The sequence below is a fragment of the Labeo rohita genome, chromosome 4 (genome assembly GCF_022985175.1).
Source record: "Labeo rohita strain BAU-BD-2019 chromosome 4, IGBB_LRoh.1.0, whole genome shotgun sequence".
NCBI lineage: Eukaryota > Metazoa > Chordata > Actinopteri > Cypriniformes > Cyprinidae > Labeo > Labeo rohita.
Genome location: NC_066872.1, coordinates 41,418,009 through 41,438,365, shown reverse-complemented (window position 1 = coordinate 41,438,365; position 20,357 = coordinate 41,418,009). Strand labels below are relative to the sequence as shown.

Sequence of the window (20,357 nt, the reverse complement as noted above, 5' to 3'; positions counted from 1 at the left end):
TGTCTCGTTCTGCGGGGCTTTCTGTTTGAAGTGGCCGGTCAGCTTGAACTGTCTGACTTCTGTCATTTCGATCTCTTTTATTTCTCCGCCGAAATGTATACTTCAATCCTCCCTACAGATGCTAGAGTGGAGCAGGTATCATTAAATGGAGAAAATGAGAACGAGAGAGTGCGAGAACGTCGCGGAGCGTCCGACGCGGCTGGTTTGTTTTCAATAGGAACCGAAGGCAGGGCCCTTTTCCTGAGGCCGCTCGCTGCGCCTGTTGATATTGAGTCGAGCAAACACTCTCTCTGGGATGTCCTGTCGGGCGTCCGGCCAGGGTCGCAAATGAAAGTCACATGTTAGGAACCCTGCCTGCGCGGGGATCCTCTGAGCTGAAGCCGGCCCCCGTCTCGCTCCCGGCCCCTGAGCTTAATTAGCTTTTTAATGGAGGTGCCACCAAACGTAGCTTATTTACCGGCGCAGATAGCGGCTTATTTTGATGTGCGTTGCGTCTCGGAGCTCTTTGAGGCTCGAGGTTGTTATGCTGTGGATTAAACGCGCATCTTATCTTGCGCTGTTGTGATTGTTGAGCTCTGCTCCGGCCCCCTCCCTCGCCTACTGAAGTATATATGCAAATACATTTGGACACTATCATTATAGGCTACTTAATAGGACTTCATTAAGGGTCCGCCATGCAAGGCAAAAGGAGGTTGCCATGGATACGGCGCCGCTTAAGTACAGTATATTATAATGTTTAGCTGCCTGTTATATAATCATTGTGCTCTAATGGTCCATTTCAGGTCATATCGATCGGCGATGAAGAACATCATTAAGATGAAGAGAGGCCGGTCTTATGAGTTTGCCATTAATCTCGGTTTTTCTTTACGTTTTTGAACTCAAAAACAGAATAGGGGTATGGATGGATCAAACCATGCTAATCGGAGTGAGATTTTCTTGCCTTGTGAAATTGTAAGAACATCCTGATCATTACAGATGCAACGATCTTGAGCTAAAAATTAAGGCAAGCTGATTTTAGACCAGGACAAATCATTAGTGACTGGTTAATTTTATAATTAAAAAAATATTAATATTAATTAATAAAAATTATGAATAATTTAAAATATATTTATTTATCTATATATTTAATGATAGAAAATTAGATGCACAACTACAGCAAAAAATTAATAAATAAATGAATAATAATAATAAAAAATTAGTGTATATATATATATATATATATATATATATATATATATATATGTATATATATGTGTGTGTGTGTGTTCTATCTTCTATCTATCTATCTATATATATATATATATATATATATATATAATGTATTAATATTAATTCTTAAATGATATTAAAACATATTTATATATCTGTATATTTAATGATAGAAAATGAGATGCACAATTACAGCAAAAATAACATTAATAAATAATAACAATAACAAATTAGTGTATATATATATATATATATATATATATGCATGAATATATTAGCAAAATTATTAATTATTAACAAATGATTAAAAATTAAAAATATATTATATATGTATTTAATGATAGAAAATGAGATGCCCAACTACAGCAATAAATATATACATAAATAATAACAATAATAAATTAGTAATGTGTATATCAAAGTTATTATTAATTACCAAATGATTGATAATTTAAAATATATATAATAATGATAGAAAATGAGATGCACAACTACAGCAGAAAATTAATAAATAATACATAAATAATGAATACCAATAATAAATTAATAATGATTTATAAGCATATAATATATATGCGTTTGTTTATTTTTATTATTATTATTATTATTATAATTGTTATTATTATTATTATTAAGTATGTTTTTAGATTTTGACACAAGGGGGAACTAAACCTTCTGTTATCCAACCAAACCATTGGTTATTGACTTATACAGCAGTTTTAAATTGGAAAAATAGCAGCTGATCTGGGATGTGTAACTCATAGTGAAGGCTGAAAGTGTTTAATTTACATTTACTGTGATTAGGGACTAAGATACTTTTAAATTTGCAGTGTTTGAGTGTCACATTTTGTTTCAAAGCCATACATGTGCAAATAAGTATACGTTGAGCATACAGGCAGACCTTAGGCTGAGAGTTTATTAGGGCTGTTTACAAGCGCGGAGTGCGTTCCACAGGCTCAGCCATCAGCCGAATGGATCGGAGGCGGAGATGAGCTCAAGTGGATAACTCTCCAGCCAGAGAACAGCTTTAATGCTGCCGGCGTTTCTGTGAGGCCTGAAACGCACATCAGACTCTCAGTGAGTGCACACTAGCTCAGCTTAATCTGCTGTTAGCTCAATCTTTAGTGCTGGTCGACCGGTAGGAGTTGTTTCTTATTTTTTTTTTTTTTTTTTTTTTCAAGAGCTGATGCCAATATCTAGAAAGCAGGGTGGCTGATATAATACCAGCATACTGGGTTTAATTGAAAATGTGGAATTCAATTTTTAATCTAGTTGGATGTAAACAAAGATTTGGCATTTTGAAAAATGGGGAAGAAAATAGATGCATAATGAATATTTCTAGGTCATTTCTTGAATATGTAGTTTATACTAGTGGAGTTGTGCATGTTATTTTTTTTCCGACTTAGCTGAATTTTTACTTGTTTGTTTGTTTGTTTTAAATGTGACCCTGGACCACAAAACCAGTCACAGTAGCACGGGTGTATTTATAGCAATAGCCAAAAATACAATGTATGGGTCAAATTTTTTAATTTTTCTTTTATGCCAAAAATCTTTTGGATATTAAGTAAAGGTCATAATCATAAAGATGTTTTGTCAATTTTGTTCCGTAAATATATCAAAACTTAATTTTTGATAAATAATATGCATTGCTAAGAACTTCATTTGGACAACTTTAATGGCAATTTTTTTTTTTTTGTTTTTGTTTTTTTTATTGCACCCTCAGATTTTCCTCAAATATCGTCCTATCCTAACAAACCATACATCAATGGGAAGCTTATTTATTTAGATTTCAGATGATGTATAAATCTCAATGTTAACAAAATTGACCCTTATGACTGGTTTTGTGGTCCAGGGTCACAAATAGTATAAATTGCAATGGAAAAATTATTCATATTTTTGTTTGTGATATCAGACTTTTGTGTTCAACTTTATGCATAGATTGCAAATTAGATTCAAACACCTTATTTCACACTTATTTCTTACTAAAATTCACCCAAAAAAAAATAAAAATTCTTTTTAGTAGCAACTGACAATCCTGTCAGATTTTAAAGCTGACACAAGGGGGAGGTAACACCTCTGTTAATCGACCAAGGGACATAACAGTTCAAATATCACTCGATTATTCACTAATGGTTAGCATGCATGAGTTTCATAGTGGTTTTAGTGTTCTCACTGGTGTGATTGTGAAGTAAAAACAGGGCTTAGATGCTAAGTGTTGTTCAGTGGTGTGATTTTTGTCACTATGAATGAGCCCAATGGTGTCTTGGCTCCAAAAAGGCCCAGTTTCCCCCTCTTGACACCTTCTGGAGGCTCGGGGCAGGGCGTTTTGTGTCTGCTTTAATTGAAAATTAATAGTTAGAGTGGTTGCCATGGAAATTATGCCAGCGCTCGGAGACACCAGCTCTGCCACTGCACGAGTCCATCCCCCCTCAGCCGACACTTTCTTCTGCATGCGCTCGAGAGCCGCTGCTGGAATTGTTTGTCCTCATTGACCTTGCGGTCCAAAGCCCTGTGAAATGAGGAGGAAAAAAAGAGAGGGAGTTAAGTGAGAAACAGACGGAATAAAACCAGATATGAGTGAGAACTGAGAGCGGCTAACAAGCGGCCTGTTTGTATCGTAAAGTGAAGGTTAGGGCGCGACGCACCCTGTGGCGTTTGGGTCGAAATGTAAATATGACGCATCAGATGCTATTCCAGCGGTGACGACGAAATCTGGAGGCCTTCCATGCCTGCCAGTGCAACCTTTTACACTTCCTCATTGAGCATTTGCCCTAGTCTGAAGGGGTGGAGGCCCAAAAAAAACGGCATTGGCTAGAGCTGAGCGGTTTCTAATGATATCATGCAGTTAAAATATGTTCTAGATAATGTGCTACGCGAAGCCTGTTATATCATGCTCAGAGCGGGAGTTCAAGTGGTCTTACAGTGCATTGGAGTTTTTTTTTTTTTTAGCTAAATAAATCTGTCAAGCTTGGCTTGGGTGAATCGTTCACAACGTGAAAGTTCTTGCTCACTGTGAAGTGTGCATACCTTCGACAGTTGTATATGAGGTAATTGATTTTACCAGAGCTTGAATACGGAATTGCTTAGTTGTCCGTTTCCGTACAAATCATGTGCGTTTACGTCAGTCTTTTGTGTCTAAAATCTGCTCCCACGTTTACCAACAGCTGGTTCCTCGCTCACGTTCCAGCGGCGTCTACGCGAACGCTCCCCTCACTTTTCAATCTCCGTGTGGCGATGGGAAGCCTGCAGCAGATGGACTTGGTTTTGCATCTGCCGCGTGCAGACTGGCCTTTGTACTCCTCTCCTGGGAGAGAGCGTGGCTCTCGTCTCTGCGAGTGGATTCCTGTCTGCGGGAGCAGCTAGGAGAAACATCTGTGGCATGCGGGGCGAGAGAACGAGGAGAACGGGTTGACAAACACTGTTAGTTTTCAACACAATAAGATAGGGTTGTGAAAGTTACATACATTAAATGACTCAAATACAGTTTTTTGGGTTAGCTTGACCTAATAAGGAAAGCAGCAGGCGTCTTTATTCATTACCTCCACTATACTATCACTCAACTTGCTAAAGTAGCCCTCCATCCATCTCGAAAGGGAAAAAAAGGAAAGGCAGGAAAAAGAAGTGCCACCCCTCCACCTCCCCACCCTGACAATCAAACCGCTGATTTTTGTGTACGATTAGTCCTCGGGTGCCAAAACAATCAGAGGTCTGCTTGATTTGTTTTAATTACAGGCGTAAAAATGCCATGGGTTTCTCGGACGTGATCGGGCAAGAGGCGCTCGTGTAAATACCGCTGTAAATAGTTCACTGATGATGGCTTTGACAGTGAACGTCAGCTAGTTTTTTCTTTCTTTCATTCTTCGTACCCCCCACCTCTCTCTTCCCCCCCTCCTATTTTTTTTTTCGTGCTCTGATGCTGTTGCCTACCAGTGGCATCCTATTCCTCATTTTTGATGCAAGTTAATGCTTCAAGGCTTCTAAGAATATCTTCAAATGCCTCTACCTTCAGGGAGTGGGATTGTGTGTCGTTCCTCAAAAGGTAGGTTACTTTTTCTTCCCAGCTGAGATTGTTGCATGTTTTGTTTTTTTTGTTTTTTTATTTAGCTCGCTAGTTTGACTTGCAAGAAGGTCGCATGCTGGCTAATCTCATTCAAGCGAGAATGAATACCAAAAAAAGCAGGCAGGAACACGTACCTCGCATTTTAAGGGCTCGGGACGTCCTCCGCAGCTGGCCGCGTGTGTTAAATCCCCTCTCGGTTGGAGTCCGAATGCGGGAGAAAAAGAGGAGAAGGAGAGAGAGAAAAAGTGTGTGTGTGTGTGCCGCGAGCCGCGCACTCAAATGAGAGCAGCGAGAGGCTGCTGGCGGAGCGCGATCCGAGTCCCCGGCTCCGCGCGCAGGCTGTGAGAGAGACGCTGGTGCGCACGGTCACACACACTCACACTCTCTCTCACACACACACACACACGCTCGCTTCTTTCAGTCAGCAACTCGGTCAGCAAGACGAAAGACTTCCTTTTTTTTTAAAAAAAAAGAAAAAATCATTGAAAGAGAGAGAGGGAGTTTTTTGAAGAGCATTTTTAGATTAGGAAGCCCAGAAGCAGTAAAACCTGCAATGATTAGTTGCATTTTTGCAGAGATTTAATGTTAATGATGCCAGTATTTCCAGTGCGTCACAAAAGGCAGAAAAGCTCCAGGTCAGGGCGACACATTTCCATTTTAGGCACTTTTTTCATCACCTCCCCTCGTTCCCGGCCGGTCGCACGGCTTCCCAAAGCCCCGCGTCTCCTATTGGGCCCTGTCTGTGCGCTGTCGTAATTGCTCGGTGACAAGTGGAGATGAAGGAATAATTGTCAGGAGATAGGGGTCGTTTTTTTTTTTTTTTTTTTTAATGGGTGCACTGCCGATTTAAGTATGCATGAGCGACGCGTGAGGGACGGGGCCAAAGAGGCGCTTGTTTATGATGCGAGTCTGTATAAACACAGTTGGAGTGATGACACTGATAATCGCACGCTCTTCCCCCGTGACGCCCGACTCTCCGCGAAACACCCTCTCCAGCCTGCCGTCCCACACCGCTCACCTGCAGGTAATAAAGCCACCTTTTCCTCCATCCATCCATGCTTTCCTACTTTCATCCATCCGTCGGGTCTTTTCACTCTCGCTGTCATTCCTTAAGGCTTGCGCCGTGCTCCGGCTTGGTTTGTGGGCTGCTTTCATCTGTGGGTTAATTGCTGGTGATAATGGCAATGACGATAATGAATGTGGTTTTGTGCGGGTGTGTGCGCGCGTGCCGTTAAGTGTGTGTGAGTGTGTGCCGAAGAACAGTGTGCTTTGACTTTGCCTAGTCGGTGATTTTATTTGAAGTGAAGTGTTTGTGGAGTTTACAACGTGTTGATGGGAAATTAAATCATTTGAGTCATTTTTATTGTTTTTTGTGAGCGTGCAATAATTTTGTGAGCAGCTATTATAACTTTTGCAGGCTAATAATTGTAAAATTCCAAGTAGATGAATATGTGTGTGTGGGGGTTTTTTTTTTTTTCTTTTTCTTTTTCTTTTTTATGATTTAATAATTTTTTTAATTTGAAAGAGTTAAGATTTCATAGAGTCACCTAAAACTTAAACGAGCCTGTCCCATTTTGGAGGTGGGGTCAGTAAAATGATTAGCCCTCAAGTACTAATTATCTCTATCAAAGGCGGGCAGATAATTTGTTTACTTAAATATTCATAAGGGCGAGCAACGCTTGCTATTGGACTATTGTGAGCATATTATTAAGTTTTTATATGGCTTTGTGCTGGAATGTGGACGTGGTCTTCTTTATAATTTAATACCCTGATGCATAATGAGCTGCATGATTAGTACATACTGTATAGAGAATCAGATGGGTAATTTACATTGTTCTCCAGAGTCTGCGTGTAATAGCTTGTTTAGTGGGGTAAAATTAAATGCTGCATATTCTGTTTTTTTTTTTGTTTTTTTTTATGATGCAGATCCCCTCGATCGAGCTTCTTGAAAAATAAATCTAATAAATAAACGAAAGAAAGTAAAATCTGAATTTCAAAAATTGTTTAACCAAAACACGTTTACCTACATTTTGCATGTGGCAATTAACACCGCTCATTAGCCAAGGCGGGTATTTGTTTTGAAAGTTTAACCAATCACTTTGTTATGCTAATTGTGATGTAATTTAATTTGAGTCCCGTAATGATGATGCCGCTATTATCCCCATAAATGATGCAGTTAAGCATCACAGCCTTATTTGCATGTGCTTGAAGGGGGAAGCTGGATGAGACGACGCCAGCATCACTCTCGTTTTCCTCCCTCTGTTCTCCCACGTCCCTCCGGGTCCTCCTCGGCCTGTCTGAGCTCATTGATGATCAGCCTTTTTTATCTGATATTTTAATGCGAAATGAGTCGACTGGTTACTCTTGCCACACAGATGTAAATTAAATAATTGAAATAGCAGACTATTAAAAAATGCAAATGGATTTCTTCAGTCGAGGCATCATCACACAGTGAAGTCATGGAGAAACGATTGATTTGTATTTTTAATTTTTCTTTATGTGTGTGTGCATTGTACTAGTTTGCAATCTACCTCCTCGAGTTCACATTTGCACATCAAAGTGCTTCTTTGTTGGCGAGAGGTTAATTTTTTAATCCACTGATTTCATGGCCTCTGGTTTGGACATGCAGATGGTGGCTGATTAGTTAGCGTGTGTGCGGTTTGGGTGCGTGTGCTCCAGTTCCTGCAGTCGTGTGGTTGAATTTTTAAGAAAAAAAAAAAAAGAAAAAATCAATTTGAAAGTCCTACAAGAGCCGCTTCCCTCTTTAAATGCACTTCTGAGAACCCTTCAGCCCGGGCTCTCGCTCTGTGACTAAGTCTCCCTTAAAGACTGCCCATTATCTATTTTGTCGAGGTTTTAGACTCGGGGTAATTTTCCTCGGGAAAGATTATTTTTCTCTCGACCAATCTCGCCTGTTACCGCCCTAATTGGTTACATAAATCTTGTCGGGTATGAATGAGAAATGTTGGGGTGTTGTCAAGTGTAATCTTCACCCTTATTTACCAATTCATTAAGATCTATCGATGCAGGACCGGCCCGAAAGAATGACAACATAAATCAGAGCGGTGCGACATAATGACCCTAATCAGCCTCAAATAAGTGGAAACGTCACCATGAGCTATGTCTCTCCGCGCCTTCGTGTCTGTGTGGCGGCACCAGGGCCGTCCCGGTCGTTAACGCGGCCGCGCGTCCCAGGCAGGGGCGAGCGCGCTTGCCCCCCTTCACCCCAAGGCTTTTAATCTCGCCCCACACGCAGCCGGTGTCACAAAGGATAATTGCGGCATGAAATGAAATGAAATATGCATTTGAGGCAGGTAAATAGTGTAAGGCGATGGATAAATAGTGAGGAAGAGAGCGAGGGAGAGACTTTCTCTTCCTGCCAGAGATGATTGGAGCAGACAATGGGGCCTCCTACTTTTATAGGTCAATTACTGGTGATTAGGTGGGCTGAGTTAATTAAAGAAATTACCCAAAATGCAAGCGCAGGGACTGCTTGATGAGATACCAGCGTCACTGTCTAGTCACCCACTTTTGGAGCCGCTTTCGTTCGAGAGGGAGGTGCTTGCTGGGTAGAATTTGAATCAGATGGAAAGACTTGAAACACTATTTTTTTTTCTCTTTCTTTCCGGAAGTGCTGGAAAATCTGAACGAAACTCCGGCTTTGTAGGTCACGTTGTTTAGCATTTATGATTTATGTGTGTTTTTATTTCTCAAGGATTTGGTTTTGTTTCAGCGCTTCTTCAGGATTATCGCAGTTTTCTTTGTCCCCCCTCAGTCTGTGCTTTTTTTTTTCTCTCTCTCTCTCTCTCTCTCGTTCTTTTCATCTCCCTCTCCTTTTCTCCTTCTTTTAATGTAAATAGCCCAGAATTAAGTTCTGAACATTCAGCGCTGAATGAATCGAATCACAGATGGTCTATTTATCGTGAATTGAATTTTTTTTTTCTTGAATGTGTTCTCATTTTACCACTGATAACAACACTTGATTCGCTTACTTTGCATACTATTAATCCTGAAAAGCGATGTATTCATCCTCCCTTTTCATTTTTGAACTCGTGGTATAAATATGATTTCCCTCATGCTCTTTTTACTCTGTAATCTCGTCCATTGTGAATCACTTTGAAATCCTGCTATCTGAGAAGAGGGGGTCTGTAATATTACAGCACATTCAGGTTTAGAGAAGAGTCATTAACGGTGTATGGCGAGTGCTGGCATGCACGGTTCAACTTTTAAACACCATTTTTAGCTGTTCAGTGGCATTTTTAATTGGGATATATTCTCAATTTCACATGGGATGGAATTCAAACTTTGCATCATCGTTTTCAGAATCTGGCATTTTGATTTATTAAGCATTCCCCACTGTTAAATATTGGAGAATAGCAGAGCCGTGCTGCTTTATTTTGTATGCATTGTAACTTATGGCAATGATGAATTAATTTCAGTGGAGCACAGAATTTGTGATTATTTTAAATGGTATCCATATCTTAACTGAATCAGAGCGGGTGAAGCTAGCAGACTGTGAAATGTAATTTTTAGTATTTTTTTTCCCCCTTCCATGCAATGTTAGGATTCCGGGCACCTGAGCAATGCACTGATAATGACTAGGCTTCTTGGATCACAGAGTCTGCCTTTCCGATGCCTCCCTGAAATAATCATCAAGCTCTTTTTCAGGTCTGTTCTGCGCGTCCTATCAGGGGAGAGGGCCGCCGGTTTCCACGGGAGAGGGGAAAAATGAAGTGCGTCTCGGCGAAAGTGGATGATTTCTGTGAGTGTGTGTGTGTGTGAGAATGTGTTAATGTCACAGTCGCAGCCTCCGGTGCCCCTTTTCAGCGACTTGTATAAAACATATCCCGCGGTTTCCGAGCGCCTTAGATGATGGAGGGCTTAGAATGGTGATATCCGAACTCCGATAAGAAGGGTGCCGCGTTTGATAATGAGGCAACATTTGTGGTTGTAAAATCAGATCAGCTCAAACGAGTGTAACTTTACTCCTTCGTGATGAGGAGTGTGTGTGCATGAGAAACATCTGGGCTATATTTGTGGCTTTCCCTCCCCACACCTTTCTTTGCAAACCCACCCACCCGAAATCACAGGCGTAGCCCTTGAATGTGTTGTCAGGATCCTGTCTGGGATTTTTCACCTGATGGAAAGGACAGATTTGCACAGCCTACGATTCGAGAGCAAACATTTGCACAGCCAGAAAGGAATCGTAAGCGTGGTACTGTTACAGCGTTTAAAGCGCAAAAAGCACACCGCGAGATCCAAATAACATCTTTTATTCCAGAAAGGCAGAGTTTTTATTAACCTTGAATACACACCGACTGACTTCTAGATGATGACTGTTATCAAGATAACGTAACTTGCCAAAATGTTCAATTTTGCCAGTTTCAAATGGGCCAGAGCTTTTCCACACTAGCAGGAGCTGTAAATATGTTCCAATGGCATGAACCCTTGACCCCGGTTGGTTTTTAGGAAAAGACAGTGTGTTATAATGACAGGCAGTTGGCCCCAAGGGTCAAAGACTTGAGAAACGGGGGTCCCACGAACAAAGACAGACTTTGGGTGCTGGATTTCTTCCTCCCTCTCTCTCTCTCTTTCTCTCTCATTCATGCTCACGCTTTCGCTCCGTCCATCTCTCTCTGGTACAGTAGCGTACTAGACTCTCTCCTTCACTCAGTGTCATTCAGACACGTACCCCCCCCCCCAATCCTCCTCGCGTCCGCTCCATCGCGTGGAAAAGATCGTGAGCGAGGATGTGTTTCTAATTGACATTGTAATTGGCAGATTTGGATGCTGCCTTCAGATGGCTAATTAATTTATCTCACCGCTGTCATTAAGGTTAAAGCAGCACCTGATCTCTCTGAATACACTTTGCATACATCTGCATGAGCATTACGTTCAGTTAGACACCTACACGCCAGTTGTGGATCATGTGGATTTAGAGGATACAGTGTTAATAATGTGTGTTTCTATAATGACAGGATCAGTATTCCGCACCATTAAACCCAAAACCAAATTTGAAGGGGGAAAGTCGTTTTTTTTCTTCCTCTTCTTCTTCCCAATATTACATGAAAATGTCATCTATTCTTTAGTTATTTAAAAACGTGTGTTTAATGCTAAGAATAATCAATTCGTAGAAATCATATTTGAATTCCACAGTGCAAACTGGGATTACAGTGATCTGAAATGTAATTTTAATTAGCGCTTTTTTTGCAAGGTTTGAGGAAGAACAGTGTCCTAAAGTCGTGCCTCACTTTTTAGTCTCCTTCATTGTGGCATTAAAAAACACTCCCTTACGTTGTTCATAAAATTCGCGTAAAGGCAATCAAGCGGCCCTTCTCTGAATATTTTAAACATGGGGCATGTAAAATTTATGCCTAATTTGAATACTTATTAGTCGCCTAATCTCTACGGCAGCTTTGTGTTTTTTCTTCAGGAGAGATTCGTCAGCCCTCACACTGTGTGACTCTCTCTCCTGGTCTGTTAATCTCCTGCACTTTTGTTTGTTCCCAAGTTGACCAGTGCATACTGGTTAGGTGGTGCACTTTTTTACATTTATCACAAAAAAAAAAAACACTCATGCTTCTTGTGTTTCTCATAAGACGTGCCGTTAAAATGTCATTTGCTGATCTGAAAAGCAGCCGTGGATTAGAAGACTACGTCTTTGTTGTGTCGTGCGTTTGATTAGCGCCGTTCTTCTTTTTTTTTTTTTTTTTTTTTCCCGTAGCTCGGCTGTCGAGTTACTGTACGCTCTCGTTCAAAGATCGCTGCTAATTGTCCGTACGTAGCAGGTGACAAAATTGATGTGTTTAATCTGTGGAAAGAAGGATGGCGGAGCTGTCAGGGAAATAAATGAAAGTGTTGCTGGAAAAACGAATCCCCTCTAAACATTACACGAGATTAGGGATATTTTATTGTGCGTGCTCGCCATTAGCGTAATTAATATTGTTTATGTTTGAATGCGCTGAAATATGAGACAGCCCGTCGTCATTTTCTGAGAGAAACAAAATGGGTAGAGAGGAGGGGGTTCGATGAATATGTGAATGACGGAGTGTGTATTAAGGCTCTTGTGGGTGTATTAGCTATGCAGAACACACCTTGAATTGCGTTTGTTGGGTCGGACGATTCTTTTATTTATTGCAAGGATCTCCACAGATCTTAGCAGGGTTCCTGTGAACGTACACAACATTTATGCAGGGAAAATGATAAAACATTTATTACCAGAGAAGAGGTAATATGCATAATTTATGCTGTTTTTAGCACAATCATTAGTGATATTCGTGAAAGATTTTTTTTTTTTTTTTGAGCCACCACTCTCCCCTGTTTTCATATCTAATAGATGGCAGGGAAAATTAATTTAATATCTTTTCATTTATTTGCCAGAGTAGAAATTGACGTGTGCGATTTTTGTTCTGTTTGAATTTGGTGTTTGAATTTTAATTGTGCTCGGCGGACGCCGCTAAATATACGGAAATAATGAATATTTGAGTATGTGATTAAAATAAAAAGGAGGAAGAGAACTGGCCTATATGTGACACAAGCTTTTTTTTTTTCCTCTCTTCTCTCTTCTCATTTGACTAGCAGGCGAATTTTATTTAGCTTCAGCTAAAAGAAAGACCATTATATCGTTCATCACCATACAGAAGCATGTGATTTGTAATTCCCCCTCTTCTCCCCTCACCTCCTGTACCAAATTTTAATTTTGCATGATTAGCTGTGCGTCATTAAGCAACTCCGTTCAGTTGAGAAGCAACGGGGATATTTTAAGACGTTTGAACAGGGAAAAAAAGGCTTTATACGTGTTACATTTCCTTTTGAAATTATTCACACCACATTGAAGTCACTAAATTTATTTTTAAACACACTGTGATGTTTATCTGTGTGTGTGATGGTCGACATGCAAATTAAGAAAAGAAAATGCAATTAAAAAAAAAAGCATGCATTAAGCAAAATTTAAAAATATAAATAAATAAATAAAAGCCAGGAAGAAACGTGCATCTCTTTGTATTGCTTCATTTACACAGTGAATGCATAATTCCACCCCCTCCCCCCGTTAAATGCTTTAATTTGCAAAGGGAGCAGGGGTTGATAATGGAAAGCTTTTTTTTTTTCTTTCTCGCCCCCCAATTTTCCTTTTTTACCCCCCCTCTTTTTTTTAGGAGGCAACTAAAGGGGATTGTAACAAGAGCCTTAACCGGTGCCTCTTAATCACTTCTAGGTATTAAGTCATGATGCAGGAGTCGGCCAATGAGACAATAAGCAACAGTTCAATGAGTCAAAATGGAATGAGCAGCCTAAGCAGCCAATTAGATGCTGGCAGTAGAGATGGAAGATCAAGTGGGGAGACGAGCAGTGAAGTAAGCGCAGTCGAGCTGCTGCATCTGCAACAACAGCAGGTAAGTTGCGTCTCTCTCCCCCCCGTCCGTTGTCATCCGCCGCGCTCTGTCTCTTTCTCTCTCTCCCTCCCTCTCTCTCTTTCTCTCTCTCTCGCTGGCTTTCACACAAGGCTCAGCAGGCAGCTTTTTGACTGACACCCTTCACTTGTGCACATTTAGACAGGAACTGGACTGTTTTATTCTTCTTTTTATTGCATTTTAATGCTTATTTAGTAGCTGTGTTTATTTCAGCATAGCTTTTGCTTGTAATCATCAAGAGTTTTGTACAGCACCCTGGCTGTTTTTGACTTGTTTTGGAGGTGTTTTGGTGTTTCTGAAGCGTGCCGGGCTGAGGCCGTGCGTGTGTGTTTGTCTGCAAAGTACGGAGCTTTGCTCGTGTTTCTTTGTTTGTGGCCACTAGAGGGCCTCCTTATTTGACTTCACAACACTTTATGGGCCAGGCAACTCGTTCACTCTAGAAACCTCAGCTGACCAGTGCATGCTGTATTTGTGTATATCAAAATGTATATGCATAGAGGCTGAATGCATAATTATTTGCACTGTGCAGTTGTGTGCTGTATGTATGTGTCTCGGCGCAGTGACTGATGGGTTTGACAGCTCACCAAAAGCGCAGCATGAGAGGTCAGGCTGAGCTCAGGGTTAGTCTGCAGGCGGTGTGGACTGTGTGTTCACTTATTCACTCGCAAGTGTGTCATTGGATGCGAGTATGTGTCTGAAAACAGAATTTGTGATTCCTCAGGCATTGTTTGTTTTGTTTTCAAGGATTTAAGCAAAGCACTTGCAATACTTTTTCCTTGTTTTTGGTTGCCATGTGAATGTTTATACTGCTGAAATACTTAAAAGTAGGCCAAATAATTCCAAAATTGTTGATTTTAATAATGAAACCTTTTTAAATAATATTTAAATATTTTTTTAAATGTATATTTTGAATTTTATTTTATAATACTTTTATTTGTATTTTAATTAATTAATTTATTTTTTGCAGCTGAAGTTTATAGCTAATGGCAGTTCTTTTTTATTATTATTAAGAGCGTGTGTGTGTGTGTGTGTGTGTGGATGGGTGTGAGTGGCTCAGTCATGGTGGTGACAGCAGCTGAAAGCAGCCCATGGGCCTGTGGGTAAGACAGGATCAGCGTAGCAGAGTGAAGTGTGTCCTGCGGCTCTTTGTGGGCCCTTCCGAACACCCCCCCTTCGTAGCCACCCTCTCCAGCTGGTGATTACAACGGCACCCCCATCTCACGGCCTCTCCTCCCATTCATCATCACACCGGCCGTCTCTCTCTCTTTCTGTGTCTCACACACGCGTCTGATTGGGGTCAACCCCCCCGCTTTCTCATTACTGACTTCTGTTTTAACCTGCACACTTCAGCGTGTGCGAGATAGAGATCAGTGTTTGCTGGTTAACACTGGCCTCTTCAAAAAAGTGTTTTTGTAAACTTGTATCAAAGCCATTATTGATAATAGTTTGTATTTGTGAATTGCTAGTAGCTGATGATGATGTTGTTGTTGCTTATTATTATTATTATTATTATTATTATTATAAACATTGAAATATTAAAAAATGAGCATAGTAGTTTTACATTCTGGTTTTATGTTAATTATATGAATCTAAATGTGTATACAAATATTTATATATTCAGTTTGTATTTGTTATGATCAGTGTATTATATACAGACTGAAAGCAGACTGAAACAGACTGAAATATGAATTTATTATTATTATTAATATTATTATAAACATATTGGAATATTAAAAAATGAACATCCCTATAGTTTTATATTAAGTATATGAAATTAAATGTGTATACAAATATTTATATATTTAGTTTATATTTGTTATGATCAGTGTATTATATACAGACTGAAACAGACTGAAATATTAAATTATTATTATTATTATTATTATTATTATAAACATTGACATTAAAATATGATCATCTCTATTATGTTATATTAAGTATATGAATTTAAATGTGTATACAAGTATTTATATATTTAGTTTGTATTTGTTTTGATCAGTGTATTATAAACAGACTGAAATATTATTATTATTATTATTATTATAAACATTTTGAAATAAAAACATCTCAATTATAGTCTTATATTTATTATATGAATTTAATTGTGTATACAAATATGTATACAAATATATTTATATATTTAGTTTGTATTTTTCATGATCAATATATTATAAAAAGACTGAAAACAGACAGATACAATTATTGTAAACACTGACATTAAAAAATGAACTTAATTGATCTTAATTAGTTTTATGTTCATTAGATAAAATTAAATGTGTATACAAATATATTTATGTATTTAGTTTGTATTTGTTGTTATGATCAATATATTATAAATAGAATGGAAAAAAGACTGAAATGTTGAAATATGAAATCATTTTTATTATAAACATTAAAATGTTTAAAATCCATTTAATATCTCAGATATAATAATTATGTGAATTTAAATGTGTATACACATACATGTTTAGCTTGTATTTGTTATGATCAATAAATTATAAACAGACTGAAAACGTGTTATTATAAACATTGAAATATCAAAACTTCACATCTCAAGTATAGTGTTATGTTTATTATAATAAATTAAATGTGTACGCATATATATATTTATACATTTATTTTGTATTTGTTGTTATGATCAATATATTATAAACAGACTGAAATATTAAAGTGTTAAATATGAATTCTAATGAAGTAATGAAATTAAAAAATAAGTTATTTATTTTGCACATTTTTAAATAAAATCATTTGTTTTTGTTACAGTAAACAATTAGAAATAGTAAAAATAAAATATTGATATAAATTTGAATGTGCATATATATACATTTAATATAAAAATAAAAAAGTAAACAAGTCTAGATTGTTTAATATAAAATAAAGTGTAAATTCAATGTTATTGTATAGTACAGTAAAAGCCAATGAAAGAAACCAGCCACAGAACCATCTAACCATAATAATAATAATAAATGTTGTTAATTATATTATAATTATTATATTAATTATTGTTACAATCGCTGTTATTGTTGTTATTTGTTAGTAGAAATAGTTAATTTTTTTTATTATTGTACACATAAACAGAATTAAAAATAAAGTAGTAATTGTATTATAAATGTGTATATCATGTACATATGCATTGTAGTATTTTTAAATTCGATTTTATATCACAAATACTATTAGATTAGATTTTTGTCATAGCAGAGTACAGTACAAAGCCAATAAAACAAAAACCATCTAAACATTATTATTACTGTACACACAAACAGCATTAAAATTAAAGTAATAATATTACTATAAATGTGTATTTAATATAAATATAAATTGTAGTTTTACCATAATTATTCATTATTAGTGCTATTATTAGTAGAATTATTAATTCTAATAAGTTGTTGTTGTTATTATTGTTACATAGTAGTTTAACAGTAGTTAATAGATGACAATAACAAATACAATATGTTTAGTTTTATTAAGTTGTAAGATTTCATTTTTATTTTTATTTCTTTCATATTTGTTATTAATTAATAATAATCACTAAGATTATTATTCCTGTATAGCTGCATATTACTTGAACAGATTTTGTGTTATCTGTCTGTAGATAATCCGCACTAAGAGTGGCAGAAAAGGGCAGTGTAAGCAGAAAGAGTGAAGAGAGGAGAGATAAGTGCCATAGAGACAGTGGAGAGAGTGACAATGTTTCACTTACAGAGAGTGAGCGGGAGAGCGCAGACAGACACGTTGAAATGAGTGGGCCAGCTAACAGGCCTCGGGAGGCTTTTTAAAGGGAGGCCAGGTGCTGTTAACTTCACACACTTCCTGCGCAATTCCCTCTCACACACACGCCACAGTCAGAGAATTCCTACACATCCGCCTAATAACCACCTAGATCTCTGAGTTTTGGTGCTGTGTGTATGTATGAGAGAAAGATAAAAGACTCCAATTAAAAATAACTGTTAGTAATTGCAAGTAAACACACAAGTAGACACACTTTCGTACTCAGAAATTACAAATTGCCTTTTGCATTTGGATTTTTTTCTATTATTATTATTAACATTTACACATATGACATTAGTGTTGTTGCTATTTTTCTGCCAACATTTTCAGAGACTGTTTTACATTTGCAATACATTATATTTTCATAATAAATCTTTTTAATGGAAGAAGTATAGCAGCACTGTATGTTTCTGACAAGAATGGTGAAGGACATGGACTTTATTGATTTGTAGGCTGCTGTTAAATGAGCTTTTAATGTTGTTATATGTATAATGGTGTGTGCGTACAAGAATGTTTGCATTGATCCGTAGATGACGTGATGTGATGTAATGGAACCTCTAGATGATTGTTCTAGTTTAATAATCTGTGATTGCATGGATTTATAGTGTAGTGTAGCCATATTTTGCAATTGAACTTCCTGTCTGGAGAGGAAGTTCTCAGGGGTATATTAATGAAAAGAGCACAGTCTGCATGCATCTAACCTTTATTCATTAGAATTCAGTTATAGCTTCTGCGGTATTTTCTACTATATCAACAATGGCTTTTGGAATATTTCTGCTTGTATTTATTTATTTATTTTTAGATCTTCCACATTTATTTATGAATGTCGTGTCCAGATGCACAGGACGTTGTTCATTTTATATTTTTTTCCCCTGCTAACAGCGATTGTTACAGGAAGCGGTGTGTAAGTCACTGGCCCGGTGTAAAAATGACAGCAATTAACCCGACATTTTAGCTTGAGGAGAATTTAAGATGAGACGCCTGACAGCCAGTGTCAGCCATATTTTCCCCGTCTTCTTCAGGTGTAAGAGCAAATGAAATCGGAGGTAGTATCGCAGTTGAGGGAGCCACTCGGGGAGGAGGTGTCCGTGGAAAACGAATTATCTTATTTTGCACTTATTTACTTCACGATTTCCAAGAAAACACCTGGAAAATGTGCACAAACAGAAGCATAACAGAGAAAAACCACAGTGCTAATTGATATTCAATGAGCCTGACTCTATCATCACCCCACAAACACATTAACACACATGCATGCGTTCAGAAGAGGTGGGAGGGAGCGTCTCTAGGGGTCCATTGACTGTCATTCAGGAGGGGAAAGTAACAAAGTAACGCCGAGACGCCACACAAACAGCCAGTCTCGCTTCCGTCTCCCCCGCCGTCCACCGGGAGCTGCGAGTGCAACATCTTCAGGCAGGGTGATGACGGCTTTCGCCGCTCATCAGCCAAATAAAAGCCCCTCTGATGCAAATAGCGCTTTGCCCTTGAGCATAATTTAAAGCAGTAATCACCCCTGGAGTCTCTACCGTGCAGATAGCGAAAGCGAGGTGACTGTCTCATTTACACTCCAGCACAAAGAAGCTCATTAGCTTTATCACACCGGCCCGAGACTCCTCCACTACAGTGTGTAAATAACACGCACACACATACGGTTTCACAAGAGCCACATTTCATAAAGCTTTCACAAAAATTGGCGGTGGAAACCAAATAAAACACGTTTTGGCGACTTGCCGCTGTACCGTTTCACTATCAGCAGACATCGTTTTGACATATAGAGGCGTGCTGCTTCTCGCGATGACACTGCAAGATATAAGCCTCTCCGTGACGGATGCGCGTGCTTCGTTCCTCCCCAGACAACAGCAGGCATTATTCTATTATCGCCACAGAGCTCAGATCCTGGAGTGGTCATTTGTGTTTAGGCCACATAACATGTGGCTGTATGGAATTTACAGTGCGCCTGCAGTAGTAACTCCATTTCCCATCGGCCTCTCCAGAGACCCAGCGAAATGTCAAGCCGTGGCTTTGAAAGAGAGATCGAGCGAGGGACAGGACGAGGAGGGGGGATCCAGAGAGAAAGGAACAGAGTGAAATCTGCTGGAAACAAACACTCATGAACATTCCTCATGCTTGGGTGGCACTAGTAGCGTCATGGGGGGGAAGCACAGGTCAAAGACGTGCAGGTGAAACACACACCTTCAGCCTTGGAGTTATAAATGAAATGAGCCACGTTTGCACATTTAGGCAACAGGGGAGAATTTTTTTTTTTTTTTTTTTTTTTTTTTTTTTTTTTTTTTAACAGAAATATTTATATATTGCAAACGTGCCCTTTTAACCTTACCAGTGCACGTGTAGTCCATTTTATTTTATTTTAATTCATACTTTTTATGCATGTTATTCTCTAATAAATACCTCTTTATTTTCAATGTACACTCTTAGGAATAAAGGTGCTTCACAATGCATAGAAGAACCTTTTTTGTCTAAATGGTTCCATAAAGAACCTTTAACATCTGAAGAACTTTTTTGTTTCACTAAATTTTCTTTGTGGTGAAAAAAAGGTTCTTCAGATTATAATAAGGTAATAAAAAAATGCTTCTTTAAAGAACCTTTGACTGAATGGTTCTTCTATGGCATCGCTGTGAAGAACCTTTAAAAGCACCTTCATTTTTAAGAGTGTATACTTTTTGTATTTTTTGTTTTATTTAATTTGAAACCACTTTATTGATTGAATGGTGGAGAAGACTGTGGGCGAGTGGGATATTGGGAAATGTTATGACATTTCCCTGATTCAGACTCTCCTTGACCCCAACCGAGCACCACGGCTCAATGTGTAAGCGTAGGGGCTAACCATTAGGCCACGACTCTGACCATCGCTTGTGTTTAGCAATTACGTTTAACCTCTGTGTGTAAAT

General features: G+C 38.4%; 1 protein-coding gene and 1 long non-coding RNA gene across 7 annotated transcripts in view; one reads left to right on the top strand and one right to left on the bottom strand.

The window, feature by feature from the left end:
• The window catches only part of foxp2 (forkhead box P2), a 109,399-nt gene that overhangs the window by 32,064 nt on the left and 56,978 nt on the right, over positions 1-20,357 (top strand). Inside the window, exons 1-2 of one of the 6 annotated variants that reach the window (XM_051108397.1) lie at positions 5,126-5,248; positions 13,485-13,662. The exons of 1 other annotated variant lie outside the window; for it this stretch is intronic. In XM_051108397.1, coding sequence (XP_050964354.1) covers positions 13,495-13,662 — 168 coding nt within the window. In that variant the 5' untranslated portion in view covers positions 5,126-5,248; positions 13,485-13,494. Of the gene's footprint in view, positions 1-5,125; positions 5,249-5,801; positions 6,294-13,484; positions 13,663-20,357 lie in introns of those variants that run through there. 4 more of the 6 variants (XM_051108396.1, XM_051108394.1, XM_051108400.1 and 1 more) reach the window with 4 other exon arrangements.
• On the bottom strand, positions 2,747-5,582 carry LOC127164442 (uncharacterized). Its single transcript, XR_007827649.1, has 3 exons — positions 5,404-5,582; positions 4,368-4,581; positions 2,747-3,718 (listed from the first exon to the last, which is right to left on the bottom strand). It is a non-coding gene; the product is annotated as an uncharacterized LOC127164442 (long non-coding RNA).